General features: G+C 41.2%; 2 protein-coding genes across 4 annotated transcripts in view; one reads left to right on the top strand and one right to left on the bottom strand.

The window, feature by feature from the left end:
• CCNG1 (cyclin G1) overlaps window positions 1-2,590 on the top strand; it is a 68,800-nt gene extending 66,210 nt beyond the window's left edge. For all 3 annotated transcript variants that reach the window (XM_077327193.1, XM_077327191.1, XM_077327192.1), the window contains exons 6-7: window positions 171-365; window positions 1,695-2,590. In XM_077327193.1, coding sequence (XP_077183308.1) covers window positions 171-365; window positions 1,695-1,700 — 201 coding nt within the window. In that variant the 3' untranslated portion in view covers window positions 1,701-2,590. The remainder of the gene's footprint in view (window positions 1-170; window positions 366-1,694) is intronic.
• A 4,399-nt stretch (window positions 2,591-6,989) lies between these two features.
• On the bottom strand, window positions 6,990-14,906 carry NUDCD2 (NudC domain containing 2). The gene is made up of 4 exons (XM_077327190.1): window positions 14,019-14,906; window positions 12,349-12,397; window positions 10,986-11,137; window positions 6,990-7,256 (listed from the first exon to the last, which is right to left on the bottom strand). The coding sequence occupies exons 1-4, from the start codon at window positions 14,259-14,261 to the stop codon at window positions 7,173-7,175; spliced, it is 528 nt and encodes a 175-aa protein (XP_077183305.1). The 5' UTR covers window positions 14,262-14,906; the 3' UTR covers window positions 6,990-7,172.
• Window positions 14,907-15,042: the final 136 nt, after the last annotated feature.

The following is a 15,042-nucleotide window of genomic DNA, read 5'->3' as shown; positions in this document are numbered from 1 at the left end:
TTACGTTGGCTTAGAAACTATTGTTGAGAATAAAATTGTATTTTTTCACCTGATATTAATCCATTTAATTCAGTCAGTTTGCATCTAGATGCCCATTTGGTTTCTGGGGTTTGTCTTTTTGCTTTCTCCTGGGCATTCTTGATCTGGTTCTTCCTTCCAAACTTCTGTAGATAAATGGTAGAGAGCTGGACTTTTGGAAGGAACTGGTGTCAAAGTGCCTCATGGAATATTCCTCAAGCAAGTGCTCAAAACCAAATGCTCAGAATCTAAAATGGATTGTGTCTGGTCGCACAGCACGACAACTAAAACACAGCTATTACAGAATAGCCCACCTTCCTACTATACCAGAAACCAGTTACTCAACTGTAAGTACTTAAGGAATGCACTTTTGAGATTTGGCAACTTCTATAAAGTAAAGGAAAAAATATATATTTAAGCTGGCTTTCTTCTAACTCTTATTAGTGACTACAACTGCTCTGAGTCTGTGGGTGCCCTTAACCAGAAATCGAGGTCATATCTGTATTTGTTTTCTCTGCCCAATTGTATAAGAAAATGGAGATGTTGTAATGCTTGGAATGTATGATGAAATGTAGTGTTGAGGGGTTTAATAGTTCTGATTATCCTTGTGTTGTATAACTGGTAGGTGTTCAAGCAAGTTTGAAGCAATTCCAAAATAGTGTCTAAATGGGCAGTTGATTTAGTTAAAATAGTATAAAGAAAAACTGTCTTAACAAGTTGAACTGCCCATTTAGACACTGTTTTGGAATTAAATCCCAGTTTGCTTGAAATTATGCCATTTACAAATTCCGCAGGTGATTAGGACTTTTTTCTGGGTGCTACCTGTCTGAATGTTAACAGAGTGTTTCTGTTTTGGAAGAGCATTGTTCAAATGCCAGCCAACAGCAGACTGCACTGGTTCAAAAAACAGGTGCCATGGTGGATAGTCAATCACAAAAAGAGGACAGTTCGAAATGAGTATGATAACAGAAGAAAGAACCTTCCCAGTGAAGTCCTTCACTAGGATCTATTCTTCTTCACAAAATTTAAACAATATATATATTGGCCTTTGGCTCACAGGTATGGGGAAGTTTTAGTCCAAAGATTTCACCAGCAAATACTAAGTTGGAAAAACAACAACTGATAACAACCACTGATGAAAATACCTTTGAAAACTGTTTAAATCTGAAGACCGTTTTGGTTGTTCTATAACAATTAAAAGAAGAGATAAGACATTTCTATCTATGTTTATTGTTCAATTGTTTAAATGTTTTTTATAGCCTAGGGCAGGTTCTTTCTTCTGTTACCATGGTGGATAGTCAAAGCAATCTTCCCATTAAGGATTAATGAATGTCAAGTTTTTTGTTGTACATTGTTAATCTTAAAAATAATAATGCACTCTTATTTTTCTGATTAAAAATATAAATTGTCTTCCATGAATAATTACTTGTTACAAATAAACAAGTTATGTAAGAATAAATTATGGTGGTGTAAACTCATGCATCTCTGCTTTCCCTAATGTAATTGTTGTTCCTACAAGAAAATCATAGTGCAAGAAATGATAGTTAACATAAATTAATTTGTTTCTTGCATTGAAGTAATCTCTCTCTCTCTCTCTCTCTCTCTCACCCCACCCCTCCCTTTCTGATAAGGTAGAAGAGAAAGTGACTAACTTGTAATGTGTTTGTTTCCTTAAGGACTAAAATCTACATCATATCACAGATAATCTCTTCGCTGTCTCTGCCAAAAGCAAAGTTCCATGACTTTGTGGCCACATACTGTCTACCTCTTCGTTCAGCAACTGCTTGAACAGCATGTTGCACTGGGACAGTTTGTCTCTTTAGGTTTCCTCCAGAGAATAGTGATGTCTAGTCTTTAAACAAGTTGAAGTATGTCAGCTTCTCCTGTGCTTAATTTTGACTTGCGTGGAAACACTGAAGAACAGGATTTTGGTCCCAAGCATTTCAGTTCAAGACAGCATTTCCTGGATACAATTCAAAGCAAGCTCATCTTGCGGAGAACAAAACAATACATACTGGAACTAGTGAAATGCAAAGTAGTTCATGGTACTGCTACAGGCTTGAGTGGTGTAGGAGCCCTTTCATCTCACCAGACAACTTGTATTTTATTCATGAAACCTAGTGTTAAGATTCTATATCAGTTTAACACCCTCACCATAATCCAGCTTTCTGAAGAGATGACTGCTCCAGAAATACAGAACTGTTTTAAGTAGCCTTTGTCAGCACTCAGCAATATGTACATTGAGAGAACTTGAGTTATATTCAATATTTTTTCCAGCCTTTACAAAAGTAGCACAAGATGTTGAAACTGTCTCAGGGACTCTCCATTTGTGGCAAGTGTCATTTGGCTCAGAGTTCTGCTAAAGTGTAAATGCTGCTTCACTGAACTTTGAAGGGCTTGTTTACTACAAAAATGAGCCAAAGAGTTTAGGTCTTCTAATGGCAAGTTGAATGCCAAACCTAGTTTGTATTTCTATTTTTGGATAAAGTGACAAATCATCTGTGCAAAAACTAGCAGGAAAAATTTCTCCAGCATCTGAAGTACATAATGGCCCATAGGGACCACTTAGAGCAGGGGTAGTCAAACTGCGGCCTTCCAGATGTCCATGGACTACAATTCCCAGGAACCCTTGCCAGCATTCACCAGCGAATGCTGGCAAGGGCTCCTGGGAATTGTAGTCCATGGACATCTGGAGGGCCGCAGTTTGACTACCCCTGACTTAGAGAATGGGTGCTGGCTTTGTTGCAAGTCATACAGTACAGTTGTATGTTATATTAAGCTAATTACATGCTATGGAGTTCAGGGTATGTGTTTTTTAAAGGTCATTTAAAAGGTCATTTTAACTAGTTTGCAAGTTATCGTGTTACTTCGCTATTGTTTTCATCTGGATGATGGGTACTATAGCCTAAGATGTATACTACAGTCATGAATGGTAAATGGATTTAGCTGAGGATGGCCCAATATCTATAGAAGCTGTAGGACTGCTAATATGCACACCAGGCCATTTAAGTCTCAGTGAATTAAAATGGCTGAGATGGCAGGGCCCTGGCACTGAAGAGGGTCATAAATGTAAACGTATCCCCTGTGCAAGCATCAGGTCATGTTTGACCCATGGGGTGACGCCCTCTAGCATTTTCATGGCAGACTCTCAATACGGGGTGGTTTGCCAGTGCCTTCCCCAGTCATTACCATTTACCCCCTAGCAGCAAGCTGGGTACTCATTTTACTGACCTCGGAAGGATGGAAGGCTGAGTCAACCTTGAGCCGGCTGCTGGGATCGAACTCCCAGCCTCATGGGCGAAGCTTTCAGACGGCTGCCTTACCACTCTGCGCCACAAGAGGGTCGCAGACTGATAAATGTGAGAAGGGGAACTCAAAGGATTTATAGGGGGCCCTGGTAACTGAACCGATGAAATTCCCTTTTTGTCATGTATGATGTCATGAATTGCTAGAAAGTTCAACTTTTATCAAGAAAAAAATCATGTAATCCATTCCTGTGTGTGCGATTGAATTAATGCATTCAAGGAAAAAAATGTGCACATGGTTTTCCAAAAATGAGATATTTATCAGGTCTCGGTTGGGCTGTTTAGACATGTAAGAATAAATGTTTTAGCCACTAGTCATCTTGTTTCATCTTTTGTGGACTTACCAGCAGATTGGGCAATGGCTTCCTCTCAATGACCTTTTATATAACAGAGGTACCTGCCCCAGAATTTTGGGCCTGTGGCAGTCAACTAGGTAATCTACCCAGGATTTTTGTTTGGGCAGGTGCAGTATAGCTCTTTTTGGTTCTCTGTTCTCTCTCCCTGTATTTCAAAAACTCTCGCAAATAAATTGTAGAGAGGCATGTGAACATACTGACTGTGCACATAAAACACTTTGTCCCTTATGCTGAATCAGATCATTGGTCTATTGAAGTCAGTGCTATCTATTCAGACTATGAGCAGCTCTCCAGGACCTCAGAGTTATTCCCATCACCTGTTACTAGAGTCTTTTAACTGGAGAAACCAGGGACTGAATTGGGGCCTTATAGATGCAGGATTACTTATGTCCTTCCCATGTATATAATTAAAATTATAACAAATGGTCATTTTTATGCACAAGATATGAGGTTTTCCATGTGGCAACTTACAAGCCAAAACAAGCTTTGACTCATTAGACTGTTTGATTAGACATCAAGTTTTATACCAACTAATGTTGGCACTTTGAAATACCAGTGCGGTGCAAGCTAATTTGTTGTGAGGCAGTTGAAATGTAATACTTTCTCAGACAAGAAAATTACTACTTTTCTTAACAAACTAAGCTTAGATTTAGATATATTAAGTATAAGAAGACACTGCAATTATAGATACCAAGTATACATTGTTAGGGGATAAAAATCAGACAAACCACAATTAAGATGTATTGATTCATTGTTTGTAAATACAACTGACATCTGAGCCACAAAAAAACAATACAACCCAATATAATGCTTACCATTCTTTAGAAAACTAACTAAAACACATATTACCATTTCCTAATTGCAAAGGAAGTAGTTTATTCTAAATGTAAGTTTTCACAATTCAGCCAAACCCTATAATTTAGAACTCTATGTAGAAATAGGGCAAAAATAAGCATATCACACATCTACATCCACATGCCCTACCTGCAGCAGTTCAAAAAAAAGAAATCAGAAATCTTATTGCCGTTGTCCTTGTGAAGGAGGAAAACACTTGTTTTATTTGAAGTTCCAACATTGGCAAAATAAATTATATATCAAGGTAAAAGCCTCTGATATTAACAATAAGTTTGAGACTACCTTCTCCCAAAATGCAGTTTATTTCTTTTCATGTGAAGACAGGCCAAGTGAAAGGTCCTTCCACATATACATGGGTAAACTGAGTCAGGGCTCTCTACAGTTTGTGATGTAGTGAACAGTAATATAGTATCCTAGGCAACTTCATTTTGAATCCCCACTTCTACCATGGAAGCTCATTGGGTGATCTTGGGCCCTTCATAAACTCGGCCTGGCCTACCTCACAGGGTGAGTGTTGTAAGAAAGTGGAGGAAATTACAATGGGGGAGAAAAGCAGGATGTATTGCTGGAAAGTGCTGTCAAGTTGTAGCAGATTTACGGTGCCTTCATAAGGTTTTCAATGCAAAAGACATTCAGAGGCAGTTTGCTATTGCCTAGACTTCCTTGATGGTCTCCCAAACAAATATTAATCCTGGTCAATCCTGCTTAGGGTAGCTCCCAAGACCTGAAAAGATCAGGCTAGCCTGGATCATCCAGCCACTCACATTTCTTTTTGCTCTCAGTCATGTCAATTTCTGTTCAATCCCAGGGCCGCCCTCTTTCTGGTCTTTTTTTTTAAAGTGAAGGGACATTTTACATTGGAATTTGTTTAAAAAACAAATGTGTGGAGGTACTTCATTTCATCCTTTAAAACAAAATTAAAAACCAGTAGCAAAACACACACCAAATCAGCAGAAACCTCATCCCATCCTGAGCACACCTCTCATTTTGGACTCTCAAATATCCATCCAGGGGAGGTATAAGATATAAGCTGGCTGAGGATTCTGCTAAGTAAGAACATGTTGCAGTACCGGAACTAGATACACCAGATTATATGTGTTTTTTTACCCCCTGTAATATTGTACAAATATATATTTACATGTGTGCATCAGTTTTCTTCTGGTGAAGATTGTTAAATCAAAACATGTTAGGTACAGGGCCTAACAACTCGGCAATACTGCTAGACTTACTCAGATATTTTATGTATGCCATCAGATATTTTAATGTTTTTAAATATATGAGCTCCAATAAAATGTTTGTTTAACTGAACCCAACCAGCTTTAAAAGCCTTGTGCAGATAAACCGCAAGTCAGGAAATACAAAGAAGCAGATAAAAATAAATTAATCCCAAATCTGCTTTCAGTGACTCATCCTTTAAAGAGTGAGGTTGCCTGTGACAGATCCCTTCTTACTTCCCTACTCTAAGGTAAATTCCCCCCTCCAAAATAGAATATTGTTCCCTCATAGACTGAGCTTAGTTATAAAATGAAGCTAACTGTTCAATCCTGTGACTGTCGGATCTTTTTGGCTTTATTCAGCTCTGGAACATTTGGGGAAGTTGTAAGAGTCCTCTTTTATTTAACCTTTGTCATAAATGGCACTGAGGCATTGTTTAAAACAATAGATTTTATTTTACAAGAAGGAACAAGGGAGTTGGAATGAGGCAAGCTTTTTCTATATAAATTATTATTCAGTGTAAAAATCTTAATTACAGGCTTTTCTTTCAGATTTTAAATTTTCTTTTAAAATGGATCTTATGGAAACCTACTTGTAATTCCTATACACCAGGTATCTCATCATACTTACACTTTGCCTTCCGGAGCGATCGCTACCAGAACAAGGCCCTGCCTTTTGCACTATTTTCTGCCCCCTGGGTATTCAGCATGGTTATGGTGGTCTTGGTGGCACGGCCAAGGGGGTATATGTCTATCCATACTTGACGATGTACTGATCTGGGCCCTGGATGACCTGACATCAGAGAAGTTGACAAAATAGAACTATAACCCTCCTGGCAAGCTCCTATATCAATTACTTCTCAGCTGTTGGTGGCCAATCAGAGTGCTCAGAGCAGCCTGTTGCTCTGGCTCTCTCTTTTAACCCTTCACTTACAGTTACTGTTATTTCATCACTTCAAATCTGATTTTCAAAGTGCAGTCTATCATAGTGCCTAAAGGGGATAGTTCCAAAAACTACTTCAAAGATGACACTTCAAAATTAATTTTAGTAGCCTGTCACATGGGAAGCTTTGTCAAACAAGAAGTGAAGAGCGTTTGTGTTTTCTGTATTATTCTTTCAGCTCAGAGATTCATGCAACTTGTGGATTTTAATACTGCCAATATATCAAATAAACTAGTGCTTTACTAACAATTATAAATGTGTTCTTAATCTTGGTAAACAGAATCATTTGCAAAAAACATTAACTTTTATGCATGTGTTTATTTTTCATCACTACATTAGTACAATTTAAATAAAAGCCATTACCAAAGGCAGAAGTTCGGAAAAGGAGTAAACTACTGTGCAGGCTAGTTCCGCAGATGAATTGTTCGGCTGCATTAGAGTCCTGCATAATTGTTTCCCATTTCAAGACACAGGCACTTAGCTATCTTTCAAGGTTTGAAAAGTCTGGACCTCCTTTGCTGTAGTTCCCAGAGATTTCTGCTCCACTGAAATCAAATCCAGGATTCTGCAGAGAACAGAAATAGTCACTTACAAATATCAGTCATTATATACATACTAATAAAGTTAATTTTCAGTATTGTTTATCAAATTCTCAAAGTATACTGCCAGTGAGGTGCAGTCTAGGGTTTTGGAGATCCAGGTTCATACCTAGAAGCTTGCTAGATGACCCATGCTGTTAATCCCAGGAATCGAATGTGTTGGCCTCAGGTGGAGCACAACTGAGAGTATGGCCATCTGGCTGGTATACCACATGCCCAATACAGCTCAGATGCCCTGCTAGCTCTGCTGGAGGCAGCAGCAGCCTGGTTGTTACAGGCTACTAATCCTGGGAGACTTTAATATCTATGTTGAGCTGCCACCCTCTAAAAATGGACTGGATCTGGTGTCAGCCATGGCAAAGGGCTCTCAGTTTGTCACCAGCCCTACCCATAAGGCAGGCAACAGCCTGGACCACATTTCTGACATGGGGCTGGATGTGGATTTGCTCACAGCAGATGCCATGCCATGGACCACTATGCTCTTTAGGCTCGGCTACAACTGCTACCTCCTCCTCAGTTGGGCAACAAGTAGATTGTAGCTCGCCCGCAGAGACTTATGGGTCCGAATGGATTCTCGAACGCTCTGCAGGACCCAATGCCTCCTGGCATTTCTCTGAATGGATTGGTCAGCAGCTGGCATGACCGAATGGTGGCCACCATTGAATATAGTTCCCTGAACTCTTCTCTGCCCCCATCCTAAGTGGGCCCTCTGATATACTACAGAGCTCAGCGAGAAGAAACGGGAGCTGAGATGACTAGGGTGAGTTTTGAGGAAGACCCATGACAAAGCATCAAGAACATCTTATAGAATGCGTATGAAAGCCTATGAGATGACGGTGAAGTCAGTAAAACTCAACTTTTACTCGACTTCCATTATGTCCGCATGTTCACGCCCAGCACAAATGTTTAGGATAGTTTGGTCTCTCACTGCCCTGGGTGAAGGGCATCAAAACAATAGTCAATCAGATAACAGCTGTGAGGCATTTGCGAGCCACTTCAGCACTCCACTGTGACCTCCCTCCAAGCTTAGATACAGAAAGTGCACTAGAAGCTCCTTGGCCTTCTCTGAAGAGAACACTGAATCACTTCATATAACTCATACTGAGTAAACTGGACAGGATGCTAACTACTGTGTGGCTAACCACATGCACATTAGACCCTGCTCATTGTGGCTACTAAAAACAACTGATATAAGAATAAGGGCCCCCCCTCTGGGAAATAATCAACCTCTGTCTCTCAACAGGAGGATTTCCAGAAGGGCTAAAAGAAGCAATGGCATTCCTGTCGCTGAAAAACACCATCTCTGAACCCACAAGAACCTGATAACTACCAACCAGTCTCACACCTAGCATTTCAGGGGGAAATGGTAGAAAGAGCTGATGCAGATGAAATACCAGCATTCCTGAAGGAAGCTCCAGTCCTAGATTCATCCCAGTCAGGCTTCTGACCTGGCCATGGGGTAGAAAAGGCACTAGTCACTCTGATGGGCGACCTCCACTGCTAGACCAAGGCGGGTCAGTGCTGCTCATGCTATTAAACCAGTCAACAGCATTTGACACAGTCAGCCACAAGCTTTTTGCTCACTGCATCGCTGATGCCGGGATATGGGAGACAGGCCTCAAATGGCTGATCTCCTTTCTCCAAGGTTGCAGACAGAGAGTAGCAATAAGAGAAAAACTATCAAACCACCACCAGCTCACATGTGGAGTCCCACAAGGAGTGCTTGTCTCTCCAATCATATCTAACGTCTTCAAGCGCCCTCCTGCTCAGCTGGTGTAGAAGTTTATGCTGGGATGTCATCAACATGCAGATGACACCCAGCTCTTCCTCCTGATGGACAGCTGCCCTGATTTTTCCTTCAAAGCCTAAGCAAGATGTATGGATGCAGTGATGAGGTATGAGTCAAACAGAGTAATCTGTAGCTCAACCCTTCAAAGATAGAGGTCCTATGGCTTGGCAGGAAGGATCGAAGCGAGGAAGTGCATCTGCCCAACCTGGAATCAATGGCTCATTCTGCCAGGAACCTGGGCGTGATCCTCGATGCCTCCCTCTCTATAGAGTCTCAGCTCACAAAAGTAGCATGGCTGGCATTTTTCCACCTACACCAAGATAAGATACTAACGTCCTAAACGGCCCCAGACCACCTAGCCAGTGTGATCACCTCTAGACTAGATTTCTGCAACTCGCTCATTTCCAGGCAGCAGAGATCAGTCGCCCTGGAGAGAAGCCCTGGCTTTGGATCTCATGGAGGTGCAGGGATGCCAGGCTCCAGGTAGGAAACAAAGATAAATGCTGGGTGGTAGTAATTGCTAATAACAATAAACATCAAATAGTTTAAAAAATTGTCACAGTTTCTTCCTTCAATAAAAATATTTCATAGCAAAATTTGCTTAAAGCACTAAAAACCTTTCAGTCAATATGTTCTTCAGTTCAGTTCAATATCAGAGTAAATAAAAAACAGGTGTATGTTACAATCAAACACGAAAACATTGGTTGACAAAGAACTTGCAGAGGTTTTCTCAATTACTGCTTCTATGTCATCTTTTCTCAACATTTTACCATTGAGAAACCCTGAAATATTCTTCAGGCTTTGAAAAATCCTAGAAGTGGGATCTCCATGTCCCAGCTGAAGGCTACCATCCCCACCACTGGTAAGGGGTGTCAGCCTCCAGCCAGGAATCGAAAAACCCACAGAATGAAAGCTCCACTCCAGGCTGCAAAGATCAGTTCCCCTGGAGGAAATGGCTGCTTGGGATGGGGACAGAGGTTTGTGTTGCACTCTCCTCTAAACACACATAAACATAAAGCATGGGGTGGGAGAGAGAACAAAAACAGAAGAGAAAAACATCCCTCCCTTCAGAAATTGCAAACCTTAACCACACAATCACCTCTCCATGTAGGAAATACCTGAGTATCTCCCACCTTGGAGTGCTCTGAGAAGCAATTGGCCAGAAGGTCCATATTTAAAGGAAAAGAATCCCATAACAGTTAGTGAGAAAGTCAAAAAAAGCTTACACCATCCTCTTGCAACAGCTTCTTTTGCCTGTGCTCTAGCAGAGAGAATGACTTCGCAACTAACAACACATTCCTTGACATGGTAAAGGGGTGAATAGGCCAATTGCAGAGGCACCCTCTCACCCTTTCTCTCTCTTTCTATGATTCTTCTACTTTTCCTTTCTCTCTCTCTGTATTCCATCCCTTTCTTCCCCTCTCTTCCTGTACTTCTGTCCCTCTTTTAATTCCTATCTCTTTCATTCTCTCTCTCTTTCTCAGTAATTCTCTCTTGGTCTTCTTCTCCCTCTCTCTCTGCCCTTTCTAGCTCTCTCTCTTACTGGGTTTCTTTCCTTCTACCTATACTCCTGGCTGACATTCTTTCTCCTCTCCTTTCTTTCTCTTTTTCTTCCTTTCTACCCATTTCCTCCCCTCCCCTCATGCTAGCACCCATTGTATCCGCTACAACGGGCTTTAATTCTAGTGATAAGACTTGTTTATTCATGTGTCTTTCATTTATTCAACGTGATGATAACCTTCAAAACATATTAAAATTGTAAGTGGCAATAACTATATGCTTTATAATTTCACAAGGCAAGAAAAAGACTTTAAGCTATGGATATATCCTGAGGATAAAATCAATGCTGTGCTTTCAGGATCTCCAGTTTATACATGAAGTTGTGAACTAATTACTGTGGATTTACCTCTCTCTGGAACCTTTCCAAAGTAAGTTTCCTCTGCATCTGGTCCTGGACCCAAGGATCAGCAGCATACTCATTCTCTAACAGAGAACTCCAACAGTTTCCAGCATGACGACTGGTTTTGGTTAAGACAATTCTTATTAACTTCTGATCCTCTTTATGAAAAGTGAAGGGTTAACAAGGAGAGAAGAAAACAGAAGAGGGTTCCCCCCCCAAAAAAATTTAGAGACCCTTATTTTTGATCAGCAATCCAATTTTTTTCCCCTTTGCAATCATTACTACCAGCAGTATTTATGTACTCAACACAGTGCACTTAATTATACTATGCACATTCATATGACCAATTCTACCTCAAAGACAATTAGGCACAACAGAGAGAGACAAAAAGATATAGTTGTATGTGCTGCGTCACAATTTCTAGTGTTTCTAGTGATAGCATATAAAGTGATGGACTCTATATGTTTGCAAAATCATTTCCACAAGGTTTTTGAAGAACTGTTTAGAGGGAGGAGATCAAATACCTCTGTCTCTAGTGTTATAACCATAACACATTTCAGGTATCTGCAGATTTGTCTTCTCAAGGGAATGTGGGACCAGCACAGAAGACAGTAATTTGCTGCTCTAAATCATCCAGCAAATTTCATGGCTAAGTGCAGACTTGAATATAGATCTCTGGTCTAAATTCAACAGCTAGCCATTACATTATTCTTTGTATGCAGCAAGCTATCACACTGTGACTGCTATTATTTAACTGCATTTTCCAGGTACTTTTCAAAAGATAAATGTGTTCTATTTGTGCTCAACCCTAGTTAAATTTGATGTGACAGAGTCTAACACTAGTCTGATTTATACACTGCCCAGCTGATTATGATCCTCAGCCAATTAATAAATTCCACTCCACAAAATAATTCATGGTTGTCGTCTGACCCTTATGGATACAATCTTTTTTTATACAAATGCAACCCAGCCCTGTTTTTCTCTCTATCTCCACCTTCCCTGCACACAAACAGCACAAAAGCTTTCACAAAATATGGAAAATACTTCTCCCCATCAAATCCCCCCCTTCTGCTCAGGCTAGTAAGACAAGATTAGGAGCTCATGTCATTTGACAAGACACTGGATGTGTGGGTAACAAAGGTGCACTGGTTTCCCATATCCCTGGCCTGCCCTGGAGAGGAGGGCAATACCCCTCTACTTAGCCATAGGAATTAATCCATGCATGAGAAGTGACCATGTCCACAGATAAGATTAAAAACCCATGTAGGTTTAATTAATAAAGCAAACAGCTTGTTGATAGAAGAAAAATCAGCAACAAAAATAAGTGGCCTCTTGAATATTAATCTAAGTATAACTATAGGCTGCTTACCTAGCGTCCATGTTGCTTCATCAGCTATTGTAGAATCGAACAGTTTACCCTGAAAGGAAGTATTTTAATATATTCAAGATATATACATGGATACATATTTGTTATTTCAAACAAATCTTATTTACTGAGCACTTTTCATACTTTCCAAATGAATGCTGGCTGTAAATTACAATTTTTAGACTCTTAAAATTTGTTTTCAAATTATCTACTGATTCATACCATCAGTCAAAGTAGATCCTTTGGGGGTGACAATTCTAATTCTACATCCCATCCCAAGGTTTTATAATAAGGATCATGCATATAATAAGATTATGCCTCAGTAACCTTGTTTTTATGAATCCGCTATTCATGTCCTCCACTCCATTCAATTTAAAAGGCAGAATTTCAAGCCAGCTGAAAGGGGTGCATATGAGACAGCAAGCAACTTTCTAATCAAACTTACAAAAGATGAATGCAGATATCTAAAAGAGGCACTTGAGTGGCTCAATCAGACTGTGGCTCAAACTGGTAGCATCACATCAGTTTTTACTGATATATACAATATGGAATTGGGAAGAACCACAAAAGGAAAGGAATGGATTCTACTATGGAAAGTCAAGATAAAAATAAAACTCGCTTGAGTTTTCTCCAATTACATACCTAACATGAGATCAATGAGACACTTAAGTCAGTTCACCAAACTAAGCATCCAATGAGAAATAATATTAAACAATGCAGACAGCCCAGATATTTAGAGTAACCACTTCAGTTACATGGATGATATTTAATACTGCTTTGCTTGTCAATATACTTAGGTCATTCTTGTATAAATTAAATGAAGCATATCAATCTTCTCATATTAAAAGAACAAAATGTAAGATACTTAAGAGAAATTGTGCCTGTCTCCCCAAGTTAAAAAAATAGAAATAAAGTCTCATCATTCTAAAGTACAGTTGGGGCAGACTACTTAATAACTGAAACAGAACTTGCACCAAGGCTTGCATCTCAGAGGATCGCGAACTATCACTACCAATTCTAAACAGAGTTTGGAGTCTGACCACTGATTTAAATGGACTAAAAAAAGTGATACTCTGCTTTGGATGGCAATGAATGACAACGTAATAGGCAGATAGTTTGAAGTAGAAGAGTGAACACAGAGAGTACATTTATCAATAGAAATTGTTTTCAAAAAACAGATTCAGGTGGGTAGCTGTGTTGGTCTAAAGCAGGGGTAGTCAAACTCCAGCCCTCCAGATGTCCATGGACTACAAATGCTGGCAGAGGCTCATGGGATTTGTAGTCCATTGACATCTGGAGGGTCACAGTTTACCCCTGGTCTAAAGCAACAGAACAACGTCTGAGTCCAGTGGCACCTTTAGGAACAACAAAGATTGAGGTATAAGCTTGCAAGAATTGTGTGTGTGTGTGTGTATACCAAAGCTTCTACTGAGAACAAAACTTTACTGGTCTTAAAGATGCCTTGCTGCTTTCTAAAGTCTGATGTTTATATCATTACCAGATATCATTACTAGACTAGATAAGATGGAACACCAACAGAAAGCGAGCCCTGCCATAGGGTACACTTCGCAAAGCATCGATTTTCTCCAGGGGCGCTAATCTCTGTAGTCTGGAGATGAGCTTTAATTCTGGGGGATCACCACTTCCCACCCTAAACCCTCCCGCTTTCTTACCTTGAGCACATCCTTCCCTGCCACAGCCAGCGCCAGATGCCGGCTCTGCAAGCTGCACTTCACATCCCGCCCGCGAGTCCCCTCAGGCACGTTCACCTCGATAAAGACTTCTTCCATAGTCTGGTACCAGCGGCCCCACGGAGTGGCGCAGGGCACCAACCCACTGCGCTCTTCGAAATGCACCGACATCCCGCCCTGCCCGACCGCCAGCTCAGACGCGCACGCGCCCAAGGGCTGGGTCATTTCCCTCACGTCCCTCCTCCCTCCTTCACCGGAACTAATCAAAGCCAGTGCGACGCCACTTTCAGTCCCACTTCCGCCAGTTTCTCACGAGATAATAGGCGCTGTGAATGTGTCTTAACACAGCAGCACCACAATACTTCGAGACTTTTTCGTAGCGCTAATAAAAGATCACAAAATAGCATGAACTTCTCAGGTTACCCCCAGGTATTTTCGTCAAGATTAAGTGCTAGCATGGGAGGGGAGTTCTTCGGGCACAGGAATGCCAATCCTCAGGTGGCAACTGGAGACCCCCCGGGTTTACTGCTCATCCTCAGGTATCTGAGACCAGTTCCCCTGGAGAAATTGGCTACTTGGAGGGTGGCCTCCCGAGTATTCTATTCCGCCGAGGTCCCTCCCTGTCCCAACCTTGACCATTCCCAGATCCACCCCCTAAGCCTCCAGCTATTTCCCAACCCAGAGCCGGCGACCCTACTCGGGCATGTTGCCAGAGCTTCAAGGGCTACAGTTAGTACTCTTGTTACACTGGAGACAAGGTTTGGAGTGCCAGCTAAACTACATGGTGCTCGGCGCAAATTCTGACACGCATCCATGCAGCTTCTCCCTTCACAAAGACGTCTGGCGGCGACGTTCTTGCTGCATTTCCGATGACCACCACCACCCACTGTAAAATGGCCGGTCTCCACGGTACTTCCGAGCCGCTGCTTGCTAAGGACTCCCCAGCCAAGGGGAGGAGCCGATGCCCCTCTCCCCCGCCCGTTGAGCTGACGCCTTTCCCAAGGCT

Source organism: Paroedura picta, chromosome 3 (assembly GCF_049243985.1).
Source record: "Paroedura picta isolate Pp20150507F chromosome 3, Ppicta_v3.0, whole genome shotgun sequence".
NCBI classification, from domain to species: domain Eukaryota; kingdom Metazoa; phylum Chordata; class Lepidosauria; order Squamata; family Gekkonidae; genus Paroedura; species Paroedura picta.
This window is presented reverse-complemented; position numbering and strand designations above follow the sequence as displayed.